The sequence below is a fragment of the Lethenteron reissneri genome, chromosome 4 (assembly GCF_015708825.2).
Source record: "Lethenteron reissneri isolate LAM-NWPU_2019-01 chromosome 4, ASM1570882v1, whole genome shotgun sequence".
NCBI lineage: Eukaryota > Metazoa > Chordata > Hyperoartia > Petromyzontiformes > Petromyzontidae > Lethenteron > Lethenteron reissneri.
Window position 1 is genome coordinate 6305536 of NC_083782.1, and position 24215 is coordinate 6329750.

General features: G+C 55.5%; 1 protein-coding gene across 1 annotated transcript in view; it reads right to left on the reverse strand.

The window, feature by feature from the left end:
- Positions 1-13838, reverse strand: part of LOC133349609 (succinyl-CoA:3-ketoacid coenzyme A transferase 1, mitochondrial-like) — a 35794-nt gene extending 21956 nt beyond the window's left edge. The window contains exons 1-3 of the mRNA XM_061563171.1: positions 13682-13838; positions 7544-7640; positions 3375-3465 (exon numbers count right to left, since the gene is read on the reverse strand). Coding sequence (XP_061419155.1) covers positions 3375-3465; positions 7544-7640; positions 13682-13753 — 260 coding nt within the window. The 5' untranslated portion in view covers positions 13754-13838. The remainder of the gene's footprint in view (positions 1-3374; positions 3466-7543; positions 7641-13681) is intronic.
- Between the last annotated feature and the right edge of the window lie 10377 nt (positions 13839-24215).

Here is a 24215-nt window from a genome sequence, read left to right on the forward strand (position 1 = left end):
AAAAACCCTATTAGTAATGTTAATTCTGTTGCACGAAACCAGTTGGCGAAGGCATTTTGCCAAAAATCTCATCGCGAGTACGTTTGGTATTTGCGCCGTCCCATTCTTATCGCGACGTTTTCACAGGCGGGTTTCAGTCCGCCGCAGTAGGGGGTGGATGCTATTGCACGCCTTTACCCAATTTAGTAATTTGCAAGTTAAACATTTTTTTTTTGCGTGGTCAATTTGGAAGCAAGCTGGCCGAATGTTTTACGATTAACTCCGCAGGATTTTTGAAGTCCACTTTGTAGCAGATGCAGCCTGCGAATGGTTCACAAATCCGCATTGTTCACCAGCGCCAAGTGCAATCATCGTCTTTTAGTCGACCATGACTGCAGCTTATGCCCACCAATACCACCACCACCACAACTCTCCCTCACAGCAACATCTAACATCCAAGCAGCGTCCGCCTGCATGTGCGACAGCTCCAGCCGCGTAGACTGAGGGGGCAACTGCGCGAGACATCCACACACCGAGACTCGACTGGAACACCACAGGCCGTCGTCAACTAGGTCAAAGACCACGGTGCCGGGTTACAGGCAGGCGGGCGCTGGCAGTACAGAAAGTGGGTTCATTTGACATCCGTACGGCGGGGAGTGAGCGTTACACCCCCCCCCCCGCCCTTCACCATGCACACGTGGGTTTTCGCCGGCTACTCCGGTTTCCTTCCTACATGTCTAAAAACCACTCAATGAAATTGTGCCAAACATCCCAAAATAAGATGGCAGAGCTTGGGCAACTGTGGGCGGTGCCGGTTGCAGGCGCCCCGGCTCTCATCTGTGTCCCGTCCCCCCCCCCCCCCCCCCCAGTGCTAACCGCACCGCCGTGTAGCACGGTTGACTACGCGCGGTGCGAAAGAAGTTGAACACACGTACGTACGTACAAAAAAACATTGCCGCGTTACGAATTCTACAGCAGGAGTTTTGAGATCCATTTCGATTCCTTTTCGCTCGCGAATAAGTCCGCGATGAAGTGAGCTGCCGTGATTATCGGCCTGCCGACATATTATTATTGTCGACCGACTGGCCATTATGACGGCCACAATCCATCATCATCAGCCGTGATCGATCTGCTGCTGGATCAATCACGACTGACGATGACAGACGGTTGATGATAGAGTCAAACGAGCGCTCAATTGCAGCCGAAACAGCCCAGCCGTCGACTAAACTCAGCGTTCCAGAAAACAACTCGTGAGAAATTAATCCCCGACTCAAAACCGAGCAGTGCCCAGGAGATTAAACGTCCCACAAGCAAACTTGGCCGCTTCTCATAGCCCAACGCTGGCGCGCGGTTGCTCGCAAGCGGCGTAGTCAATGATTTGCCCAACTCCCACTCGGGGAGGTTATCTGGATTGCACTGCTACCGGAGGGCACTGTTGGCAAAGTCGTCACACTCGGGTTCACAAAAATAAAAACACATGAATGTAAACAGAGCCTATATCAAACTCCAGCCCGTCCACTTTTATTGCCAATCAGCGCTGCCAAGTGCCCCCGGCAGCCGGAAGCAATAACCAAATGGATTGGTTCATCGTCGTAAATTCCCCATTTTTTTGTTGTCAATTTACACAAGTGATGTAATCCAGATTCGTATCGTCAACCCGTCCGTCATCATCAGCCGTGATTGATCCGGCAGTAGATCAATCACGGCTGATGATGACGATGGATCTTGGCAGTCATAATGGGCAGTCGGTCGACAAAAATACGTCGGCAGGTCGATGATCACGGCAGCGAACTTAATGCCGGACTGATTCGCGAGCGGAAAGGAATCGATTAAAAAAATGAAGGACGCTGCGGTTGGCCAGTGGTCGTGCACACACTGATAAATCGACATCCTCCGTCTAATCTTTGCCACTGTTACTTCCTTACAGTGCGGGAACGATGCGACGGCGGCGGCGAATAACATTTTTTCCAAAAGTTTCAAGAGAATTAGATTTTCCATTCAATTTTGGGCGGGGTGGTGGGGGGTAGGGGAGGGGACGCAGCCGATTCCAGTGGCTGTAGGAGGGAGATCACACGAACCCCACTGAACCCAACATCCCTACCCTTCGTAGCACATCACCAGCGCTCCTATCGTGTGCCACGAAGCAGATCGCGTGCAATGTGCGAGTGCCATCGCCTCAAAACGTCGCCTGTTATGGATTTGTTTTCTCTCGCCCATTTTAAGGCCGCACATCGTTGTTGTTGTTGTTGTTGTTCTTGACGAACGTGTCGAATAACGTTGCCCAATTGCGGTTGTGCACCGCCACTGCCAATGCGTCAGCAGCAGCAGTGTCACCAAATAAATGACCTCATTCAGGGCAAAGTCGGGGGAGCGGGAGCAGAGAGGGGATGGGGGGGGGGGTCATGCTGCTGCGAGGCATCGCGAAAGGCGCCGAGGTAATTCATAATTGATCGCCAATTTGTCGGATTTGTCGGGTGTGTCTTAACGAGTGCATTAGCTAATCGGCAGGATTAGCCGATGCGCCTCTTGCTGATTAGCCGATGCGCCTCTCCTCCCTGAGCCGAAATTCAACCCGGTTGCCGACGGACAGAAACAAATGTTGTTATTTCTCTGTGGAAACACAGAATGTAACGGGATCCGACACGGAACCAAGTGGAAGGACAGGAGGTACCCGCCCCCCGCCCCTTGCTTCATCATTAACTACAACCATCGGAGTCCTTTAGCTCGTTAATTATTTGCGTCGTTTAGCGAGCATTCAAGCAGACAATTACACAAGGCTCCGTTTGATATCGGCTGCCAAGACGCATGCGATCCGCCCGAGCTCGTTGTCGCGAATCGGTTAATTAGCCAAATTAGGGTTCAATTAAAATACCTGGAACTGAATAAATGGACACACGTGTACGCGCGCACACACACACACGGCGAGACAGATTAACCCAGTCACCCACAACCTGCTGGGAGACCCGTCACTGAAAACGCAGCAGTCCAGACTAAAGCTTATTATATTTCGATTTAAAGCTTTCGTGACGGCAGGGATTCATCTTCTTGGTTCTTTCGGTAAAGTCACGTAGAAGGGAAATAATAAAATAATAAAAATAAAACATAATAAAATAATTCTCACGACGTTTCGGAGGCGACACAAGCTTCCGTCTTCAGGTGGAACCGTCACAGCACGATAGCTGTATCTTACTTGATTATTTTATTATTTCCCTTCTACGTGACTTTACCGAAAGAACCAAGAAGATGAAGCTTTTTAGTTTTAGATTTTTTTTTTCATTATTGATAACCAGTTTTGTTGGACCTGTGGGGTCATGATGCGTAACTTAGAAACCGTGTCACCTCCACCACCTCCACCATCATCACCTCCACCAACACCAGCACCCGTGCGTGCTCACCCGGCGTTGTTGCTGACGGCAGTGATGTTCTTGACGCCTGACTGCACGAGCGCCTCCAGCAGGTTCTCGGGAATCCCGCACAGGCCGAAGCCTGTGGATGTCAAAAACGCAGAGAAACGCCCCGTTAAGACGCACGTACGCCATGGGTGGGACCACCAGAGGTGTGGACTCGAGTCATGTGACTTGGACTCGAGTCAGACTCGAGTCATGAATTTGATGACTTCAGACTCGACTTGGACTTGCATAACAATGACTTTGTCCCACCTCTGAGGTGTGGACTCGAGTCATGTGACTTGGACTCGAGTCAGACTCGAGTCATGAATTTGATGACTTCAGACTCGACTTGGACTTGCATAACAATGACTTTGTCCCACCTCTGAGGTGTGGACTCGAGTCATGTGACTTGGACTCGAGTCAGACTCGAGTCATGAATTTGATGACTTCAGACTCGACTTGGACTTGCATAACAATGACTTTGTCCCACCTCTGAGGTGTGGACTCGAGTCATGTGACTTGGACTCGAGTCAGACTCGAGTCATGAATTTGATGACTTCAGACTCGACTCGGCAAAATGTACAAAGACTTGCAACTCGACTTGGACTTGCATAACAATGACTTTGTCCCACCTCTGAGGTGTGGACTCGAGTCATGTGACTTGGACTCGAGTCAGACTCGAGTCATGAATTTGATGACTTCAGACTCGACTCGGCAAAATGTACAAAGACTTGCAACTCGACTTGGACTTGCATAACAATGACTTTGTCCCACCTCTGAGGTGTGGACTCGAGTCATGTGACTTGGACTCGAGTCAGACTCGAGTCATGAATTTGATGACTTCAGACTCGACTTGGACTTGCATAACAATGACTTTGTCCCACCTCTGGGGACCACACGTGATGGTGCCTGCGTGACAGCTGGTGGCATCACAGCTGGTGATGTCACAGCTGGTGGCATTACAGCCATGGACAGTACACATGATCCGTGTTTAGTGTGTTGTAATTCCCCCGCACTCCCGATTAGCACGGTTCGCTACGTATGGTGCAAAAGTTCAACATACAGTAGTTACATGACCTGGCATGACAGTGGCTCTCCAATGCTATGCCGCCCCCCCCCCACCACACCCCACTCATGGAGGGGCAGCAGCGTAGTGGTCAGCGCACTGCGCTACATACCCGGCGACTCGAGTTCAATCCCTGCCCACGACCAATGGCAGCGGTGAATGTTTGAACCGCTCATGGGCCTCCCCCCGGTAGACTCAGCCTCAAATGAGTACCTGGTGCGATGTGCAAACATCAGCACCGGGAAGACAAAGACGGCCAGGCGTGGTGCTGGCCACCCAACTCCCTCGTGTACCGTGCCGGCCTTTATCGGTGCCACTCGCTAACAGCGCTTACCCCAAGAGTCTGTTACAGGCTACACGGGCGATCTTTGTGGCACATGGTGGCGCAGTGGGGAGCACAGGCGATGCATCTGCCAGTCATCTAGGAGTCAGTCACACGTGTGTCCCATGGCCTCCTGCCAGCAAGCCTTCTACACTTCTCATGAAGGCATCAAAATATGCACCTAGCCTGGCACAAGCATGCCAGGCTAAGTGTTCCCCCCCCCCCCATTTCAGAAATTCCGTGCTACAAATTGTAACTCAGAAACACGTGCACTGACAAATAAAATGGACCGAAAAGTGAAAATTACCAAAACAGTTACACGGGGAAGGGGGGGGATAGATGATTGCAATTACACTGAGAGACAGGAAGTGGAATCTATGGATGAGAGAACACAGGCAATTTCGAGATATTGTAAACTAATATTAATAATAACTTGGCAGGCGCGCGCCTTCCACTCTCACTGCCGACCCCTCCGCACCCCGTTTCCATTTTCGCTCGGTCGCCGGCGCTCTATAAATACTCGCGCCGTAGGAAAAAGCGACAAGAATATTCGACCGGACTTCGGGACGACGTTTCCCCATGCGGCCCGGGAGAGCGCGGAGGCGCGGGCGCCACTGCGCTCTCGACGCACTTTGCCCCCTTCCCGCCGCCGCCGCCTCTCTGCAAACGCTCGAGGGTGCACGTGAGGACACGACCGGGGACGCGCAGCGGCGGCGGCGCGCGCGCTACGTGTCGCGGAACACGTTGCGTCGCGCCGGGAGAGTTTCGGGTGGCACGTGCTGCTGCTGTAGTGGGGGGGGGGGGGAGGGGACACGTCGCCTGTAGGGGAAGTGAGGAGGTGGTGGGGGGGGCGGGGGATGGCGGGCGGGCAGGGTGGGGAGTGGTTTGGAGAGTTTTGCGGTGAGCAGTGCCGTTAGCTGTTGAGTGGCGCAGGCGTGGTGACTGCACCGAGGAACCGTGGCTGGAGGCCCCTCCATGCTGTGATATCAGGGCCCAATGTCAAGCAACGCTCATGCCACTTGGCCCACGTGCAACTCGCAGAAAAAACCGCAGGCTTACACGGAGAATGCCCCGTAGGCTCGCATGGAGATCAATGCAACACAACGCGGACTGCGCAGTTGTTGACGTGGTTATTTTCAGGTGCTACCCGGGTTGCGAGCGCATCTCAGATACTCAGAGACTAACAGAGAGATGCTAAAGTCACATATAGATCCATAGACACATAGATAGACCCATAGACTCACCACACGGAAACCCATAGACTCACACAGAGCGTGCAGGCATTGTAACTGCACTAGAGCACACGGGCAGAAGTGGGATGCAGTGGTGGGGGGGTGCAGGCGTTGGGACTACGAAAGGTTGGCAGAAATTCAACAGAGGGGCCCCCTCCGCATCTCTTCCCTTGCACGGGGGTGGGGAGGGGGGCCGTGGTAACCCCCACGGTGCACCACTGCTGTAGAACTCCGTTTGTGTCGTGCGGAGGGACGAGTGGGGGCGGCAAGAGGCTGTGGAAGTGAGGGGCGGTGGGTGCGGTAGAGGGAGGAGGGAAGTTGTAAATTCAGCTCCCGTGTTCTTGTTATCAAAGTGAATGATCGTGGTGGCGGCGGCGGCGGTGGTGGCGGGGGGATTGCGCCGTTGTTGTTTTGTTAACACGGCCGCTGGCTCGCTGCCTACTGTATACAACGCGGGCAGCGCTCAATCCGCACCGTGCAAACTTTCCGGTGTGACGCCAGCGAAACCCGACAACGCAGCGGACTACGGCGCTTAACGCGGAAATAGTCATCCAGCCCGGCTCGCGTTTCTGATTTTCATTAAACCCCCCCCACCTCGCAATCGTTAGCGAGTGCATCGACGGCGTGCTATTTTCGGCAGCGCCACTGCTCGTCACGTGCTGGTGTGGCAAGGTGTTCCAGGCTTGGTGTGGAAAGGTGTGCCAGGGTGTGACAGGGATAATGTCAAGGTATGCCAGATTTGGTGTGTCAAGGTGTACCAGGCTTGGTGTTATCAAAGTGATGGTGGCCGTGATGTTGGCAGTAGCAGTGATGGTGGTGGTGATGGTGGTGGTGATGGGGGCAGTGGTAGTGGCAGTGATGGTTGGCGGTCACGGTGATGGTGGCGGTGATGGTGATGGTGTTTGTGGTAGTAATGGTGCCGGTGGTAGTGGTGGTGGCCATGATGGTGATGATGGTAGTGGTGGTGGCGGCGATGGTTGGTGGTGGCAGTAGTGGCGTCGGTGGAAGTAATGGTGTCAGTGGTCGTAGTGGTGGCGGTGATGGTGGTGGCGGTGATGGTGGTAGCGGTGATGGTGGTGATGGTGGTAGTGGTGATGGCGGTGATGGTGTCAGTGGTCGTAGTGGTGGCGGTGATGGTGGTAGTGGTGGTGGCGGTGATGGTGGTAGTGGTGGTGATGGTGGTGGCCGTGATGGTGGTAGTGATGGTGGTGATGGTGGTGATGGTGATGTTGGTAGTGGTGGTGATGGTGGTAGTGATGGTGGTGATGGTGATGGTGGTGATGGTGGTAGTGGTGGTGATGGTGGTGGTAGTGGTAGTGGTGGTGGCGGTGATGGTGGTGGTAGTGGTGGTGGTAGTGATGGTGGCGGTGATGGTGGTAGTGGTGGTGGCGGTGATGGTGGTGGTAGTGGTGGTGGTAGTGATGGTGGTGATGGTGGTGGTAGTGGTGGTGGTAGTGATGGTGGTAGTGGTGGTGGCGGTGATGGTGGTAGTGGTGGTGGTGATGGCGGTAGTGGTGGTGGTGGCGGTGGCGGCGGTGGATGTGGCGGCGCGCACCCCCCACGAGGATGGTGGCCCCGTCGGGGATGTCCTTCACGGCTTCTTCGGGGGTGTTGAAGAACTGGGCGTCGCGCGACGACGTCACCGAAAAGGCCTGCGGGTGACACAACACGCCACAGCGTCAACCGCCAACCCCTGTTTTTGCCACGGAGTCCGACGGTTCGCCCCACGCGCCGGGGGCTTCTTCTTCGGGGAGGGGGCGAGACGCGTTAGGACGCACGCACCTCGACGGCACAAACGGAGAGCGCGACGCAACGCTGCGCTGTGACCTTGCGTAAAGGGACGGCGTGCACTTCGGGGGAGGGGAGGTTGGTGGGAGCACGATACGGTCATTGTTAAACAAAACCTTAGACTCGCTTTAAACTGTAAACGGAATGATTAACAACGCGAGCCGCTTGTGTCTATCGTGCGTTCTGCTCTGGTGCTAACCCCCCCCTCACAAACACCGTGTGTAGGAGGAAAGGCTGCGATGCACCCATCGCTTAATTCCACTCATTTTTGTATCAACATTCATATTTAGACTTGACGATAACAATTTAGTGGGTGTGGGTGGGGGGCCCCCCTGAACCTTCAGCAAGGGGGGCTGAGCCCCCCGCCACCCCGGACGTTGGGTGGGGGAGGGGAGGGGGCTCAGTACGAGCCCCCATTCAGCAAGATGCCCACATTTCCTTGAAACAAAACGAAACTCGCCCTTCAGTAAAAACAAAAACTGGTCACATGCTGCTCTGGTGGGGGGTGTGGTAGCAGCGGACAGTCACGCGTGGCAGCTTACCGCCTCCCCAGGCCACCGCCACCACTACCACCACCACCACAACCCCCATCATCACACACCCTTTACCTGAGCCAATACTGTACCAGCAGCGCATGTTTTCTCAAGGTTAGGGCAAGAACTGGCCAAACTGTAGGGCAAACACGCGCAACGCGTACGCGCGTGCGGGAACGCACAGCCAGTCGGCCAAGTTCAGCAGGGTGTAAGGAGGCTGAATGCGGCCAGAGCTCGCTGGCCCCCCGAGTCGCCCCTCCGAGTGGGTGGGTGGGCGGGCAGGGGCCAGCGATGGCCAGACAGCATGATGGGTCAAGGGCGACAGGAACAGGCGCGGTGGAGGTCAGCGACGGGGGCGGCGGCGGTGGTGGTGGCAGCGGTGGCGCGATGGGGTTAGAGGGCACAGATTGTCCCCGATAGTTCAGGACAGGCGGCGTGGTGTGGTGTGTGACGTGACGTGTGGTAGTGGTGGTGCAATACGCACGCTCTCGCGCGGCACGCAACACCGCAGGCACGCGCCGCACCGAGCGCAGCGAATCGCATGGCACAGACGGCCCAGCGGGCAGTCAATCATACACGGTGCAATGCGCCGTACACCACACCGCATCACACGGCATAGCACACAGCACAAAAGCAGGTCACACAGCACTGTACATATAGACCGGATAGAAATACGTACAGGCATTCTCAAGCCAGCAATGGATGAGAGTCTGACCACACCATGCTGGACATGACAGTTTTTTTTTACCATACTTCACCACGCTGGTTCGTGCTGATTGGGGAAGGTAGGGGGGAAGTGTGGGGGGAGGGGTGGGGGACGGGTAGAGGACAGGACTGGTTCCAATGTCACTCGCAACAGATGTTAGGTGTGTCCAGGAAATGAACTCGGGATCACTGGGTTCATAGCCCAGTGCAATAACCGCCGTGCCAGTAACCACTCAATACACTGCACCGTACGCCATGCAGTACACCACACAGGATAACATTGGGCACAGCACAGGGCACAGGACACCGGACAGTGCACACCACATCACACACCACATCACACACCACATCACACACCACAACACAGAACGCACTGCACAACACACATCAACCACGACACAGAACACGTCACGCTGCGTCAATGACCAAGGGGGATATCCAATCTGTGCGGTACGGCTGTTAAGACGATACGGTGATGTAAACAGCGGATTAGCGTGGCCATGGCACGGAGTTGAGCACGCCGTGCCACGAACCCAATAACCTCTCCTCAGCTACCAAGTAAGTAAGAACATTTGTGATTGCGCACTCTTATGAGTCCAGTCCATCACGAATGCGCGTTGATAACACGTTGACCACACGGCTATGGCCAGTGGTGAACGATAGCTTAACCTGTCCTGAGTCTCCTTCTTTACCCGACCTGTACCAACCTCGCGCTGACCAGTGCGGTAAAGTACAGTCAAACAACCCCCATTAACTTGTATGAGTGTGGGGGAGTGGCGGGGGTAGGCCTTCATCCAGCAGTGGATCGACCAAGCGGCTACAAGTGATCGTAGCTACTGCTGCTGCTGCTGCTCCTGTGAAGTGGTGGGTGCGCTACCAAGACGCGGGGCCCGCGCCACTGGTCTTTTGGCCGAGATAGAGAGAGACGGACCGTGCCCTGCGAAGAAAGAAAAACAAATCTGCTGGAATTTCCGTCACTGGCTGACCGCCAGCAGTAGGGGAAAGCAGCCATCGTGGTAGCGGCGTATTTGGGCCAGAGGTTACGGTGACACTGACAGGGCAAACCAGGCCATGGTCAGGGATCAGGGGGGCTGTCAACCATGACACATGGACAACCCTGACACATGGACTTACATGGCCCTGACACAACCCAAAAGCATGACAAAGATCCCCCCCGTATAGCCTGAACAGACTGTTGGGGCAAGTACTGTTAGCGAGGAGCACCCTATGAAGGCTGGCACGGCACACGATGTGGGTGGCCAACAGCACGCCCGGCCGCCTTTGTCTCCCCAGTGGCGATGTTTACACATCGCACCAGGTACTCATTTGAGGCTCAGTCAACCTAGGGGAGGCCCAGGACCGGTTCTGTTAATCGTCACTGGTGTTGGCCGTGAGCAGGAATAGAACTTGGGGCGCCTGGTTTGTAGCGCAGCGCACTAACCCCGACACTACCGCACTCCACACGATTGACACACACGCACACACACGCAGCCTTCACACTCACACAACCCTGACACACACACATACGGTCACACACATGTACGGCCCTCACACGAAGATTGCCCGAATACCCATAGTTGAGGCACACACACAGACACACGCGCCAGCTGTATACAGATACAATCCTATCAGACACACACACACGCAGCTGTGACACCGACACAACCCTGAAACTACATATAGTCATGATACACAACATTTCTAACACACACACACACAGCCCTAACACGGAGATTGCCCTAATTCCATAGCTGAGGCACACAACACTCTATGTCCTGACACACACACACAGCCCTGACACACACTGCCCTTACACACAGCCCTAATACACAGAAAGCCAAGAGAGACACAAAGCCCTGACACACACACACACAGCCCAGAGACACACACAGCCCTGACATACACACAGCCCTGAGACACACAAAGACCTGAGACACACAAAGCCCTGATATACACACACACAGCCCTGACACACACACTGCCCTTGCACACACACAGGCCTGAGACACACACAAAGCCCTGACATACACACAGGCCTGAGACACACACACACACAGACAGCCCTGACATACACACACACAGCCCTGGGACACACACACATCCCTGAGACACACACACAGACAGCCCTGACATACACACACAGGCCTGAGACACACACACAGACAGCCCTGAGACACACACACAGTCAGCCCTGAGACACACACACTGCCCTTGCACACACACAAAGCCCTGACATTAACACACACAGGCCTGGGACACACACACAGGCCTGAGACACACACACACAGCCCTGAGACACACACACACACAGCCCTGAGACACACACACAGCCCTGAGACACACACACAGCCCTGAGACACACACACAGCCCTGACACACACACACAGGCCTGAGACACACACACACATCCTTGACACACACAGCACCCGTCCCCTCCTGACCCTGCGTTCTCCACCCCACAAAAGCCAGAGGCGTTGCGAACTGGGCGAGCTGAGAGAGATCTAGGGAATAAAGGAGCGCGAGCAGTGGGCAGGGAGAAGGGAGGGGAGAGCGAGGGGAGAGCGAGGGGAGAGTGTCAGTGAGGACATATGGCGGGTGTGATCAGCAGTCCTGGGCACAGGCAGAACCAACAACTTCATCATCATCGTTCTCATCATCAGCAGCAGCAACAGGCTGCGGAAATAGCAGCAACGCTGGCGGTGGTTAGCAACAGCAGCTGCCCACGGCACTATGTCGGGGACAAGTCCATTCTGCACAGGAGTGGCAGGTTGGCGTCTTCACAATGAAAGGTTGTTGACGTTTCGCGACGTGTGTTAAGGGGCGCGCGCGTGTGTTTGTGTACGCACAGTGGAGAGTACACGTGTCTATGCAACGCGTGTTGTGAACACGTGGGTGTGCTAACGTGCGTGTACAGTATTCACAACAACGCGCGGAGCGCCGGGCGGATAAATACAGCAAGTTGGTACAATAGGGGGGAGGGGGGTTACAGCTGGTGATGCATCTACCGGTCATCTCAGTCAGCCAACCCATGGCACCTGCTGGGTCTGTCCCGAGATCTCCTGCACCTAGCCTGGCACAGTAGGGGGGGTACAGCTGGTAGTGCATCTACCAGTCATCTCAGTCAGCCAACCCATGGCACCTGCTGGGTCTGTCCCGAAATATCCTGCACCTAGCCTGGCACAGTAGGGGGGTACAGCTGGTAGTGCATCTACCGGTCATCTCAGTCAGTCAACCCATGGCACCTGCAGGGTCTGTCCCGAGATCTCCTGCACCTAGCCTGGCACAGCAGGGGGTTACAGCTAGTAGTGCATCTACCGGTCATCTCAGTTAACCCATGGCACCTGCTGGGTCTGTACCGAGATCTCCTGCACCTAGCCTGGCACAGTAGGGGTACAACTGGTAGTGCATCTACCGGTCATCTCAGTCAACCCATGGCATCTGCAGGGTCTGTCCCGAGATCTCCTGCACCTAGCCTGGCACAGTAGGGGGGTACAACTGGCAGTGCATCTACCGGTCATCGCAGTCAACCCATGGCACCTGCAGGGTCTGTCCCGTGACCTCCTGCACCTAGCCTGGCACAGTGGGGAGTACAGCTGGTGGTGCATCTACCGGTCATCTCAGTCAACCCATGGCACCTGCTGGGTCTGTACCGAGATCTCCTGCACCTAGCCTGGCACAGTAGGGGGGTACAACTGGCAGTGCATCTACCGGTCATCTCAGTCAGTCAACCCATGGCACCTGCAGGGTCTGTCCCGTGACCTCCCCATCAGCAGCGGCGCCTTCAGACACTTTACGGGGCAGCCTCAAGGTGCACCTAGCCTGGCACAGGCGCCGTGGCGACGTCACCGTCACTTCGTGGCGAAAATCGATTATTGGTGTCGGTACAGTATTCATTAGGTGTTAGCGAAGAGCAGCTTGCCCCAAAGGTTACGTTGAGGCCATACGGGTGAGCTTTGTCTTTGCATTACAATATTGCTGTGTACGGGGAGCGGTGGCACTGTGGTTAGGGGCACTGCGCAACGAACCCGGCGACCCGAGTTCGATTCCCGCTCACGAACAACACCGGTGACGATTTTCTGAACGGGTACTGGGCCTCGTCTGGGTCTACTCGGCCTCAAATGTTGAGACAAAGGCGGGTCGTTCGTGTTGCTGGCCGTGCCTAACGTTGTGGTAGATGCTAGTGGCTTAACAGCGATGTGCACGAGATGTGCGTTGCTTGTGGACTGTGCACACGTGCGGCACATGTGTCAATCCACTGCTGGATGAGCGGGGGGGGGGGTCATACTTCACCATCACGGCAGCGACGAAATGCATTTCTACTAAACGATACGCATACACAACAGCAACATTCGCCTCAACTTCACAGTTTTTTTTTAGTTTTACACATCCCAATCAGCCACGCGTGCATTAATTAAAACAGCATCATCGATTAATTACGCAAGGCAAGCCAAGGCAAAGCTTTGCTTCAAACAAACGCTGGCGAACGGCCAAACGCTCAAGAGATAACGAAGTGGAAGCCTTCCCTTCACTCTCAAGACAATGGGGGGGCTCCCCCCTTTGTGGTTCCACGCAAAAACAACGCAACGCACGGACGCAGCAGGCGGCCACGTTACAGGGGCCTTCATCCAGCAGTGGGTAGAGCATTCGCAGCGGGGTGGACCACTCACCCGAGTCCACGGCACGCGGCTCGTGCCGCTGAGGCGAGTCGCCCCCGACAGGACGTGGCGCACGGAGAACATCTTCGCCTGCTGCTGCTGATGATGATGCTGCTGATGATGATGCTGCTGCTGATGATTAGGAGCGAGTGGCGGAAAGAGCGCGCGCAAAGCCACTTCTATAAGGCGCGCGCCACCACGTCTAGCCCCGCCCCCCCACACCCCCCACACACAGTCTAGCCCCGCCCCCACCCCCCCCACACAGTCTAGCCCCGCCCCCACCCCCCCCACACAGTCTAGCCCCACCCCCCCACACAGTCTAGCCCCGCCCCCCACCCCCCCCCCACACAGTCTAGCCCCGCCCCCACCCCCCCCACACAGTCTAGCCCCGCCCCCACACACAGTCTAGCCCCGCCCCCCCCACAGTCTAGCCCCGCCCCCCACACACAGTCTAGCCCCGCCCCCTACCCCCCACACACAGTCTAGCCCCGCCCCTACCCCCCACACACAGTCTAGCCCCCCCACTCCCCCCCCACACAGTCTAGCCCCGCCCCCACCCCCCCCCACACAGTCTAGCCCCGCCCCCCACCCCCACACACACAGTCTAGCCCCGCCCCCTACCCCCCACACACAGTCTAGCCCCGCCCCCTACCCCCCACACACAGTCTAGCCCCCCCACTCCCCCCCCACACAGTCTAGCCCCGCCCCCACCCCCCCCCACACAGTCTAGCCCCGCCCCCCACCCCCCACACACACAGTCTAGCCCCGCCCCTACCCCCACACACAGTCTAGCCCCGCCCCCTCCCCCCCACACACACAGTCTAGCCCCGCCCCCCACCCCCCACACCACACAGTCTAGCCCCGCCCCCTACCCCCCACACACAGTCTAGCCCCGCCCCCTACCCCCCCACACACAGTCTAGCCCCGCCCCTACCCCCCACACACAGTCTAGCCCCGCCCCCCACCCCCCACACACAGTCTAGCCCCGCCCCCTACCCCCCCACACACAGTCTAGCCCCGCCCCCCACCCCCCCACACTCAGTCTAGCCCCGCCCCCTACCCCCCACACACAGTCTAGCCCCGCCCCCTACCCCCCCCACACACAGTCTAGCCCCGCCCCCCACCCCCCACACACAGTCTAGCCCCGCCCCCCACCCCCCCACACTCAGTCTAGCCCCGCCCCCTACCCCCCACACACAGTCTAGCCCCGCCCCCTACCCCCCACACACAGTCTAGCCCCGCCCCCTCCCCCCCCACACAGTCTAGCCCCGCCCCCTCCCCCCCCCACACACAGTCTAGCCCCGCCCCCTCCCCCCCCCACACACAGTCTAGCCCCGCCCCCTCCCCCCCCCACACACAGTCTAGCCCCGCCCCCTCCCCCCCCCCCACACACAGTCTAGCCCCGCCCCCTACCCCCCACACACACAGTCTAGCCCCGCCCCCACCCCCCCCCCACACACAGTCTAGCCCCGCCCCCTCCCCCCCACACACAGTCTAGCCCCGCCCCCTACCCCCCACACACAGTCTAGCCCCGCCCCCTCCCCCCCCACACACAGTCTAGCCCCGCCCATCTGGTAATTAAACAAATTACACAAATCACGTGGTGGTGCTGCTGCTGCTGCTGCTGCGATGAAAGTGGTGCACAAGCACAATTAACAGCACAACGACAACTGTGCGTGTGGCCTTCAAAATGAAACTATATAATAGGCGACGTTTCTAGCAATCATACTATAGCACACACAAAGGCATCTTACGCATTGGGGAGCAGCGTCTCTTCTTCATAGTGTGTGCATGTTTACACATCTCACCGTCTGTGGCAGTCGTTCTTCTTCTGAGCCTGGGGTGCGAGACATTGGCCAGATTTGTTGAGAAGGTAAATCATCGAAAACACAAAATTAAGCACGGGCACATAAGTTACAACTTCCTTTGTTTCATTAAACCTGTGTATTTATCAAGGCCGTAATTATTGTATATATTGGGGGACATCCCCCCCCAATATTCAAATGTGCTCAAAATGCCCCCCCCCTCTCCCAATATATTGTTATAAAATGTATTTTTGTTTAAATGATTGTGGTTATGGTTGTATCTTAATTTTAGAACTTTCGTGACTGCAGTAAATGATTATTTGGTTCTTTCGGTTAAGTCTAAAGATAAAATAATAAATTATTTAATTTAATTTATTATTTTATCTTTAGACTTCTTGTTTCTTTCGGTAAAGTCACGTGACTTTACCGAAAGAAACAAGAAGATGAATCCCTGCAGTCACGAAAGCTTTAAATCGAAAATTATCTTTAGACGTGACTTAACCGAAAGAACCAAATAATCGTTATGGTTGTACTTGATTAATCCCTCATCTCTGCCATTACATACAATGAAACAAGAAAAGGTAAAAAGAAAACAACAGAGCAATGTAATACAATACACTATTAGACATTATTGTAAAAAAAGCCCATCCTATGTGTTAGTGAATTTTTAAAATATTTTAGGCACGATATTCGTTTTCAAATTTAGATTTTTTTCTGGGGGGGGGGGGACCACCAGACCCCCTGGAAGATTTGGTCCCCCCCCCCCCAATGTTGACTCCATGGCTACGGCCTTGGTATCTATTAACATATCGATTTAAAGCTTTCGTGACTGCAGGGATTCGTCTTCTTGGTTCTTTCGGTAAAGTCACGTAGAAGGGAAGTAATAAAATAATAAAAATAAAACATAATAAAACAATTCTCACGACGTTTCGGCCACAACGCAAGCAGCCGTCCTCAGGTGAAAACCAGGTCCGTCGAGGCGACAGAGTCTGAATGAAACAGCACACGGGCTTGGAGCATATATATAAGCTGGGCGCATTGACAACGGATTTTGCATATCAACAGGAATTTAGCATATTTATGGGAAATGCAGGAATGTGATTAGTACTGCATATGCATGTGCATTATGCAGAATTAACAGCATCAAAGGGAGCTGCAGTTGCTGCTGCTGCTGCAGTTTCTGCTGCTGCTGCAGTTGCTGCTGCTGCTGCAGTTGCTGCTGCTGCTGCACTTGCTGCTGCTGCTGCACTTGCTGCTGCTGCTGCACTTGCTGCTGCTGCTGCACTTGCTGCTGCTGCTGCACTTGCTGCTGCTGCTGCACTTGCTGCTGCTGCTGCACTTGCTGCTGCTGCTGCAGTTGCTGCCTTATCCATTTTAATATAACACTATGTATTATTCTACCCACCCTAATGTGTATCATACTGCTATATGTTTACTACACCATACATTACTCTGCACACTGCACCATGCCAGTGAGTGGAACGCGGTCTGAAAGTCACCGTTAACGTGAACACAATCAGTTAAGATCCGAAATGGTTTATTACGTCCTTCCAATGATTGCTAAGCCAGAATCCATCTTCTCGGTTGAAATTGTCTCTGTGTTTGTATATGTGGATCGCCTCATGAACGAATCTCTCACTTTTGTCATCTGGCCACATGGCCGGCCTGCTCTAGACCAATTTCTCGACCACATCAATTCCATACACCCAGCCATCAGATTCACCATGGAAGTCGAAAATGATGGCAAGCTACCCTTTTTGGATGTCCTAATCAAAAGGAGACCTGATGGTTCAATGAGCCACTCTGTCTACAGGAAAGCCACCCACACGGATGCTTATCTAAAACCGGATTCCCACCACCATCCATCCCAGAAGAATTCCCTCATCAAGACTCTATATCATAGAGCCCAATGCATCTCCGACCATGAACACATTTCCAGTGAACTCAAACACGTACGCCAAGCTCTTAAGGCTAATGGTTACTCCGACTACACAATCCGCAAAGCCATCACTCCAACCATCAAGAAGGATCCTGTTGAGGAGCCTTTCAAGACCATCACCTTACCCTACATTGCTGGGGTCACAAAAAAGATCTCCAAAATCCTGATTAAACACAAGATCCAGGTCCGATTCAACACAGTACATAAAATCCGTGATCTGGTCCCGTCTGTAAAAGATGTGGTTCCAGACATACAGTACCCTGGCGTCTACAAACTAAGTTTCCTCTGTGGTAGCAGTTACATTGGAGAAACCAAACGACATGTCTCGGACCGCATCCGTGAACATAAGGCAGACCTGAAACACGGTAGGACAAACACCTCAGCCGTGGCAGATCACTGTTACAATTCAGTGGGCTCACATGACATTGACTTCTCCAAGACAGAGGTTCTCTGCAAGCCATCTGGCTATCATGAGAGATTCGTTCATGAGGCGATCCACATATACAAACACAGAGACAATTTCAACCGAGAAGATGGATTCTGGCTTAGCAATCATTGGAAGGACGTAATAAACCATTTCGGATCTTAACTGATTGTGTTCACGTTAACGGTGACTTTCAGACCGCGTTCCACTCACTGGCATGGTGCAGTGTGCAGAGTAATGTATGGTGTCGTAATTGTACAGTAAACATATAGCAGTATGATACACATTAGGGTGGGTAGAATAATACATAGTGTTATATTAAAATGGATAAGGCAGCAACTGCAGCAGCAGCAGCAAGTGCAGCAGCAGCAGCAAGTGCAGCAGCAGCAGCAAGTGCAGCAGCAGCAGCAACAAGTGCAGCAGCAGCAGCAACTGCAGCAGCAGCAGAAACTGCAGCAGCAGCAGCAGCAGCAAGTGCAGCAGCAGCAGCAAGTGCAGCAGCAGCAGCAAGTGCAGCAGCAGCAGCAACTGCAGCAGCAGCAGCAACTGCAGCTCCCTTTGATGCTGTTAATCCTGCATAATGCACATGCATATGCAGTACTAATCACATTCCTGCATTTCCCATAAATATGCTAAATTCCTGTTGATATGCAAAATCCTTTGTCAATGCGCCCAGCTTATATATATGCTCCAAGCTCGTGTGCTGTTTCATTCAGACTCTGTCGCCTCGACGGACCTGGTTTTCACCTGAGGACGGCTGCTTGCGTTGTGGCCGAAACGTCGTGAGAATTGTTTTATTATGTTTTATTTTTATTATTTTATTACTTCCCTTCTACGTGACTTTACCGAAAGAACCAAGAAGATCTATTAACAGAATTACATTTTTTTTCGATGGAGAACCAAAAGGGATGCAAGGCTGCAGTAAAGGTTATAAGGACCACCGCCCTATGGCGGTCTCACGTGGTATTCTGCCCCTCCCACAACGCTCCCAGCCCCTCCCACAACGCTCCCAGCCCCTCCCACAACACTACCAGCTCCTCCCACAATACTACCAGCCCCTCCCACAACGCTACCAGCTCCTCCCACAATACTACCAGCCCCTCCCACAACACTACCAGCTCCTCCCACAATACTACCAGCTCCTCCCACAACGCTACCAGCTCCTCCCACAACACTACCAGCCCCTCCCACAACGCTACCAGCCCCTCCCACAATACTACCAGCTCCTCCCACAATACTACCAGCTCCTCCCACAACACTACCAGCTCCTCCCACAACACTACCAGCCCCTCCCACAACGCTACCAGCTCCTCCCACAATACTACCAGCCCCTCCCACAACGCTACCAGCTCCTCCCACAATACTACCAGCCCCTCCCACAACGCTACCAGCCCCTCCCACAATACTACCAGCTCCTCCCACAACACTACCAGCCCCTCCCACAACACTACCAGCTCCTCCCACAACACTACCAGCCCCTCCCACAACGCTACCAGCCCCTCCCACAATACTACCAGCTCCTCCCACAACACTACCAGCCCCTCCCACAACGCTACCAGCTCCTCCCACAATACTACCAGCTCCTCCCACAACACTACCAGCTCCTCCCACAACACTACCAGCCCCTCCCACAACGCTACCAGCCCCTCCCACAATACTACCAGCCCCTCCCACAACACTACCAGCTCCTCCCACAATACTACCAGCTCCTCCCACAACACTACCAGCTCCTCCCACAACACTACCAGCCCCTCCCACAACGCTACCAGCCCCTCCCACAATACTACCAGCTCCTCCCACAATACTACCAGCTCCTCCCACAACGCTACCAGCTCCTCCCACAACACTACCAGCTCCTCCCACAACACTACCAGCCCCTCCCACAACACTACCAGCTCCTCCCACAATACTACCAGCCCCTCCCACAACACTACCAGCCCCTCCCACAACGCTACCAGCTCCTCCCACAACACTACCAGCTCCTCCCACAACACTACCAGCCCCTCCCACAACGCTACCAGCTCCTCCCACAATACTACCAGCCCCTCCCACAACACTACCAGCTCCTCCCACAATACTACCAGCTCCTCCCACAACGCTACCAGCTCCTCCCACAACACTACCAGCCCCTCCCACAACGCTACCAGCCCCTCCCACAACGCTCCCAGCTCCTCCCACAATACTACCAGCCCCTCCCACAACACTACCAGCTCCTCCCACAACGCTACCAGCCCCTCCCACAACGCTACCAGCTCCTCCCACAACACTACCAGCCCCTCCCACAACACTACCAGCCCCTCCCACAACGCTACCAGCCCCTCCCACAACGCTACCAGCCCCTCCCACAACGCTACCAGCTCCTCCCACAACACTACCAGCCCCTCCCACAACGCTACCAGCTCCTCCCACAACGCTACCAGCCCTCCCACAACGCTACCAGCTCCTCCCACAACACTACCAGCCCCTCCCACAACACTACCAGCCCCTCCCACAACGCTACCAGCCCCTCCCACAACGCTACCAGCTCCTCCCACAACACTACCAGCCCCTCCCACAACGCTACCAGCTCCTCCCACAATACTACCAGCCCCTCCCACAACGCTACCAGCCCCTCCCACAACACTACCAGCTCCTCCCACAACGCTACCAGCTCCTCCCACAACACTACCAGCCCCTCCCACAACGCTACCAGCCCCTCCCACAATACTACCAGCCCCTCCCACAACGCTACCAGCCCCTCCCACAACGCTACCAGCTCCTCCCACAACGCTACCAGCCCCTCCCACAACGCTACCAGCTCCTCCCACAACGCTACCAGCCCCTCCCACAACGCTACCAGCCCCTCCCACAACGCTACCAGCTCCTCCCACAACGCTACCAGCCCCTCCCACAACGCTACCAGCCCCTCCCACAACGCTACCAGCTCCTCCCACAACGCTACCAGCCCCTCCCACAACGCTACCAGCCCCTCCCACAATACTACCAGCCTCTCCCACAACGCTACCAGCCCCTCCCACAACGCTACCAGCTCCTCCCACAACGCTACCAGCCCCTCCCACAACGCTCCCAGCTCCTCCCACAATACTACCAGCCCCTCCCACAACACTACCAGCTCCTCCCACAATACTACCAGCCCCTCCCACAACACTACCAGCCTCTCCCACAACGCTACCAGCCCCTCCCACAACACTACCAGCCCCTCCCACAACGCTACCAGCCCCTCCCACAACGCTACCAGCCCCTCCCACAACGCTACCAGCCCCTCCCACAACACTACCAGCCCCTCCCACAACGCTACCAGCTCCTCCCACAACACTACCAGCCCCTCCCACAACACTACCAGCCCCTCCCACAACGCTCCCAGCCCCTCCCACAACACTACCAGCCCCTCCCACAACACTACCAGCCCCTCCCACAACGCTACCAGCTCCTCCCACAACACTACCAGCCCCTCCCACAACACTACCAGCTCCTCCCACAACGCTACCAGCTCCTCCCACAACACTACCAGCCCCTCCCACAACGCTACCAGCTCCTCCCACAACACTACCAGCCCCTCCCACAACACTACCAGCCCCTCCCACAACGCTCCCAGCCCCTCCCACAACACTACCAGCCCCTCCCACAACACTACCAGCCCCTCCCACAACGCTACCAGCTCCTCCCACAACACTACCAGCCCCTCCCACAACGCTACCAGCCCCTCCCACAACGCTACCAGCCCCTCCCACAACGCTACCAGCCCCTCCCACAACGCTACCAGCCCCTCCCACAACGCTACCAGCCCCTCCCACAACGCTACCAGCCCCTCCCACAACGCTCCCAGCCCCTCCCACAACACTACCAGCCCCTCCCACAACACTACCAGCCCCTCCCACAACGCTACCAGCCCCTCCCACAACACTACCAGCTCCTCCCACAACACTACCAGCCCCTCCCACAACGCTACCAGCTCCTCCCACAACACTACCAGCCCCTCCCACAACGCTACCAGCTCCTCCCACAATACTACCAGCCCCTCCCACAACGCTACCAGCCCCTCCCACAACGCTGCCAGCTCCTCCCACAACGCTCCCAGCCCCTCCCACAACGCTACCAGCCCCTCCCACAACGCTACCAGCCCCTCCCACAACGCTACCAGCTCCTCCCACAACGCTGCCAGCTCCTCCCACAACGCTCCCAGCCCCTCCCACAACGCTACCAGCCCCTCCCACAACGCTGCCAGCTCCTCCCACAACGCTACCAGCCCCTCCCACAACGCTCCCAGCCCCTCCCACAATACTACCAGCCCCTCCCACAACGCTACCAGCTCCTCCCACAACGCTACCAGCCCCTCCCACAACGCTACCAGCCCCTCCCACAACACTACCAGCCCCTCCCACAACGCTACCAGCTCCTCCCACAATACTACCAGCCCCTCCCACAACACTACCAGCCTCTCCCACAACGCTACCAGCTCCTCCCACAACACTACCAGCCCCTCCCACAACACTACCAGCCCCTCCAACAACGCTACCAGCTCCTCCCACAACACTACCAGCCCCTCCCACAACACTACCAGCCCCTCCCACAACGCTACCAGCTCCTCCCACAACACTACCAGCCCCTCCCACAACACTACCAGCTCCTCCCACAACGCTACCAGCCCCTCCCACAACACTACCAGCCCCTCCCACAACGCTACCAGCCCCTCCCACAACGCTACCAGCTCCTCCCACAACGCTGCCAGCCCCTCCCACAACACTACCAGCTCCTCCCACAACACTACCAGCTCCTCCCACAACGCTGCCAGCCCCTCCCACAACGCTGCCAGCCCCTCCCACAACACTACCAGCTCCTCCCACAACACTACCAGCTCCTCCCACAACACTACCAGCCCCTCCCACAACGCTACCAGCCCCTCCCACAACGCTGCCAGCTCCTCCCACAACGCTACCAGCTCCTCCCACAACGCTACCAGCTCCTCCCACAACGCTACCAGCTCCTCCCACAACGCTACCAGCTCCTCCCACAACGCTACCAGCTCCTCCCACTGCCTGACGTCACCAGCGAGGCACGCGTCAGTCCACGTCTCCTGCACGCCACTCAGCCAGCGGGCAGGTCCCACCTGGCGCTACCGGTCACGCCTGGCCCAGGTGAGCCCCCCCCCCATACTCCACTGACCCCCCCCCCTCCCCCTTTGTCTACCGAGGCCCCTCCCCCTGGCACTTTTATTTTTTCATCAGCCGAATGCAAAATGAAATTGGTCGGTGGGTCAAAAGGTCAGGCGACCAGCAACAAACAGCACCACCACAGTTGTGACAGGTGAGAGTTTCTAGATTTGAAGTTTTCGTGACTGCAAGGATTCATACTCTGGTTCTTCCGGTAAACTCACGTAGGTAAAAAAAATAATAAAAATGTGTCCATCTTCTCGGTTGAGGTTGTGGTTATGTTGATATATCTGGATGGCCTTCCCACTTCAGCAAAAAAAAAATTCTTGCTGTGGTTTTCTCACCTGATGATGATTGCTTGTGTTGCAATCGAAACGTCGTGATTTAATTTAATTTATTTTTTATTTCTATTTTTTGTACCTGCGTGACTTTACCGAAAGAACCAAACAGTAGGTGAGAGTTGAACGCGTTCCTTAAAAATCGAGCAAGATTGTTATGAGAGCTTGGAAAGGAGCTTCTTGGCTTTGGTCGGGAAATAAACTTTCGATTCTGATTAACAAGAGACGGTGGTGGAGCAGTGCAATGGATAGAGGCAGACAGAGAGGTGCTTGTGACGTGCAGTGTGGTGGAGTGGGTGGGTGAGATAGTCATCTCGGTCAGTCGACCCGTGGCACCTGCTGGGTCTGCCCCGTGACCTCCTACCAGCGGGCGTTCGACACTTCACGTGGCCTCAAGGTGCACTTGGCCTGGCACAAGTGTCGTGGTGACGTCACCGCCACTTAGTGGCGAATGGCGGTTTTTGTTGTTGTTGGGTGAGATATTGAGTGGGTGACTGAGCGAGCGGATGAGTGGGTGCGTGAATGGGTGAGATGGGTGAGTGTGTTGTTATGACGACAAATACTGTTGGCGAGTAGCACCTATGAAGGTCGGAGGAGGTGGGTGGCCAACACCACGCCTGGTCGCCTCTGTCTCCCACATCTCACGAGGTACTCAACGAGGGCTGAGTCGACCAGGACCAGTTCAGATATTAGCCACTGACCTTCCGGACATATGTGAAAAAGAGCTTTAAAGCTCATCCGATTCCTCGAGTTAAAATACATATTCTGATTATGACAGTGAGCGGGAATCGAACTCGGGTAGTTGGATTCGTAGCGCGACGCGCTAACCACTGCGCCACCGCTCCCAAAGACAGACGCACGCACACACACACACGTGTCCCCTGCACAGC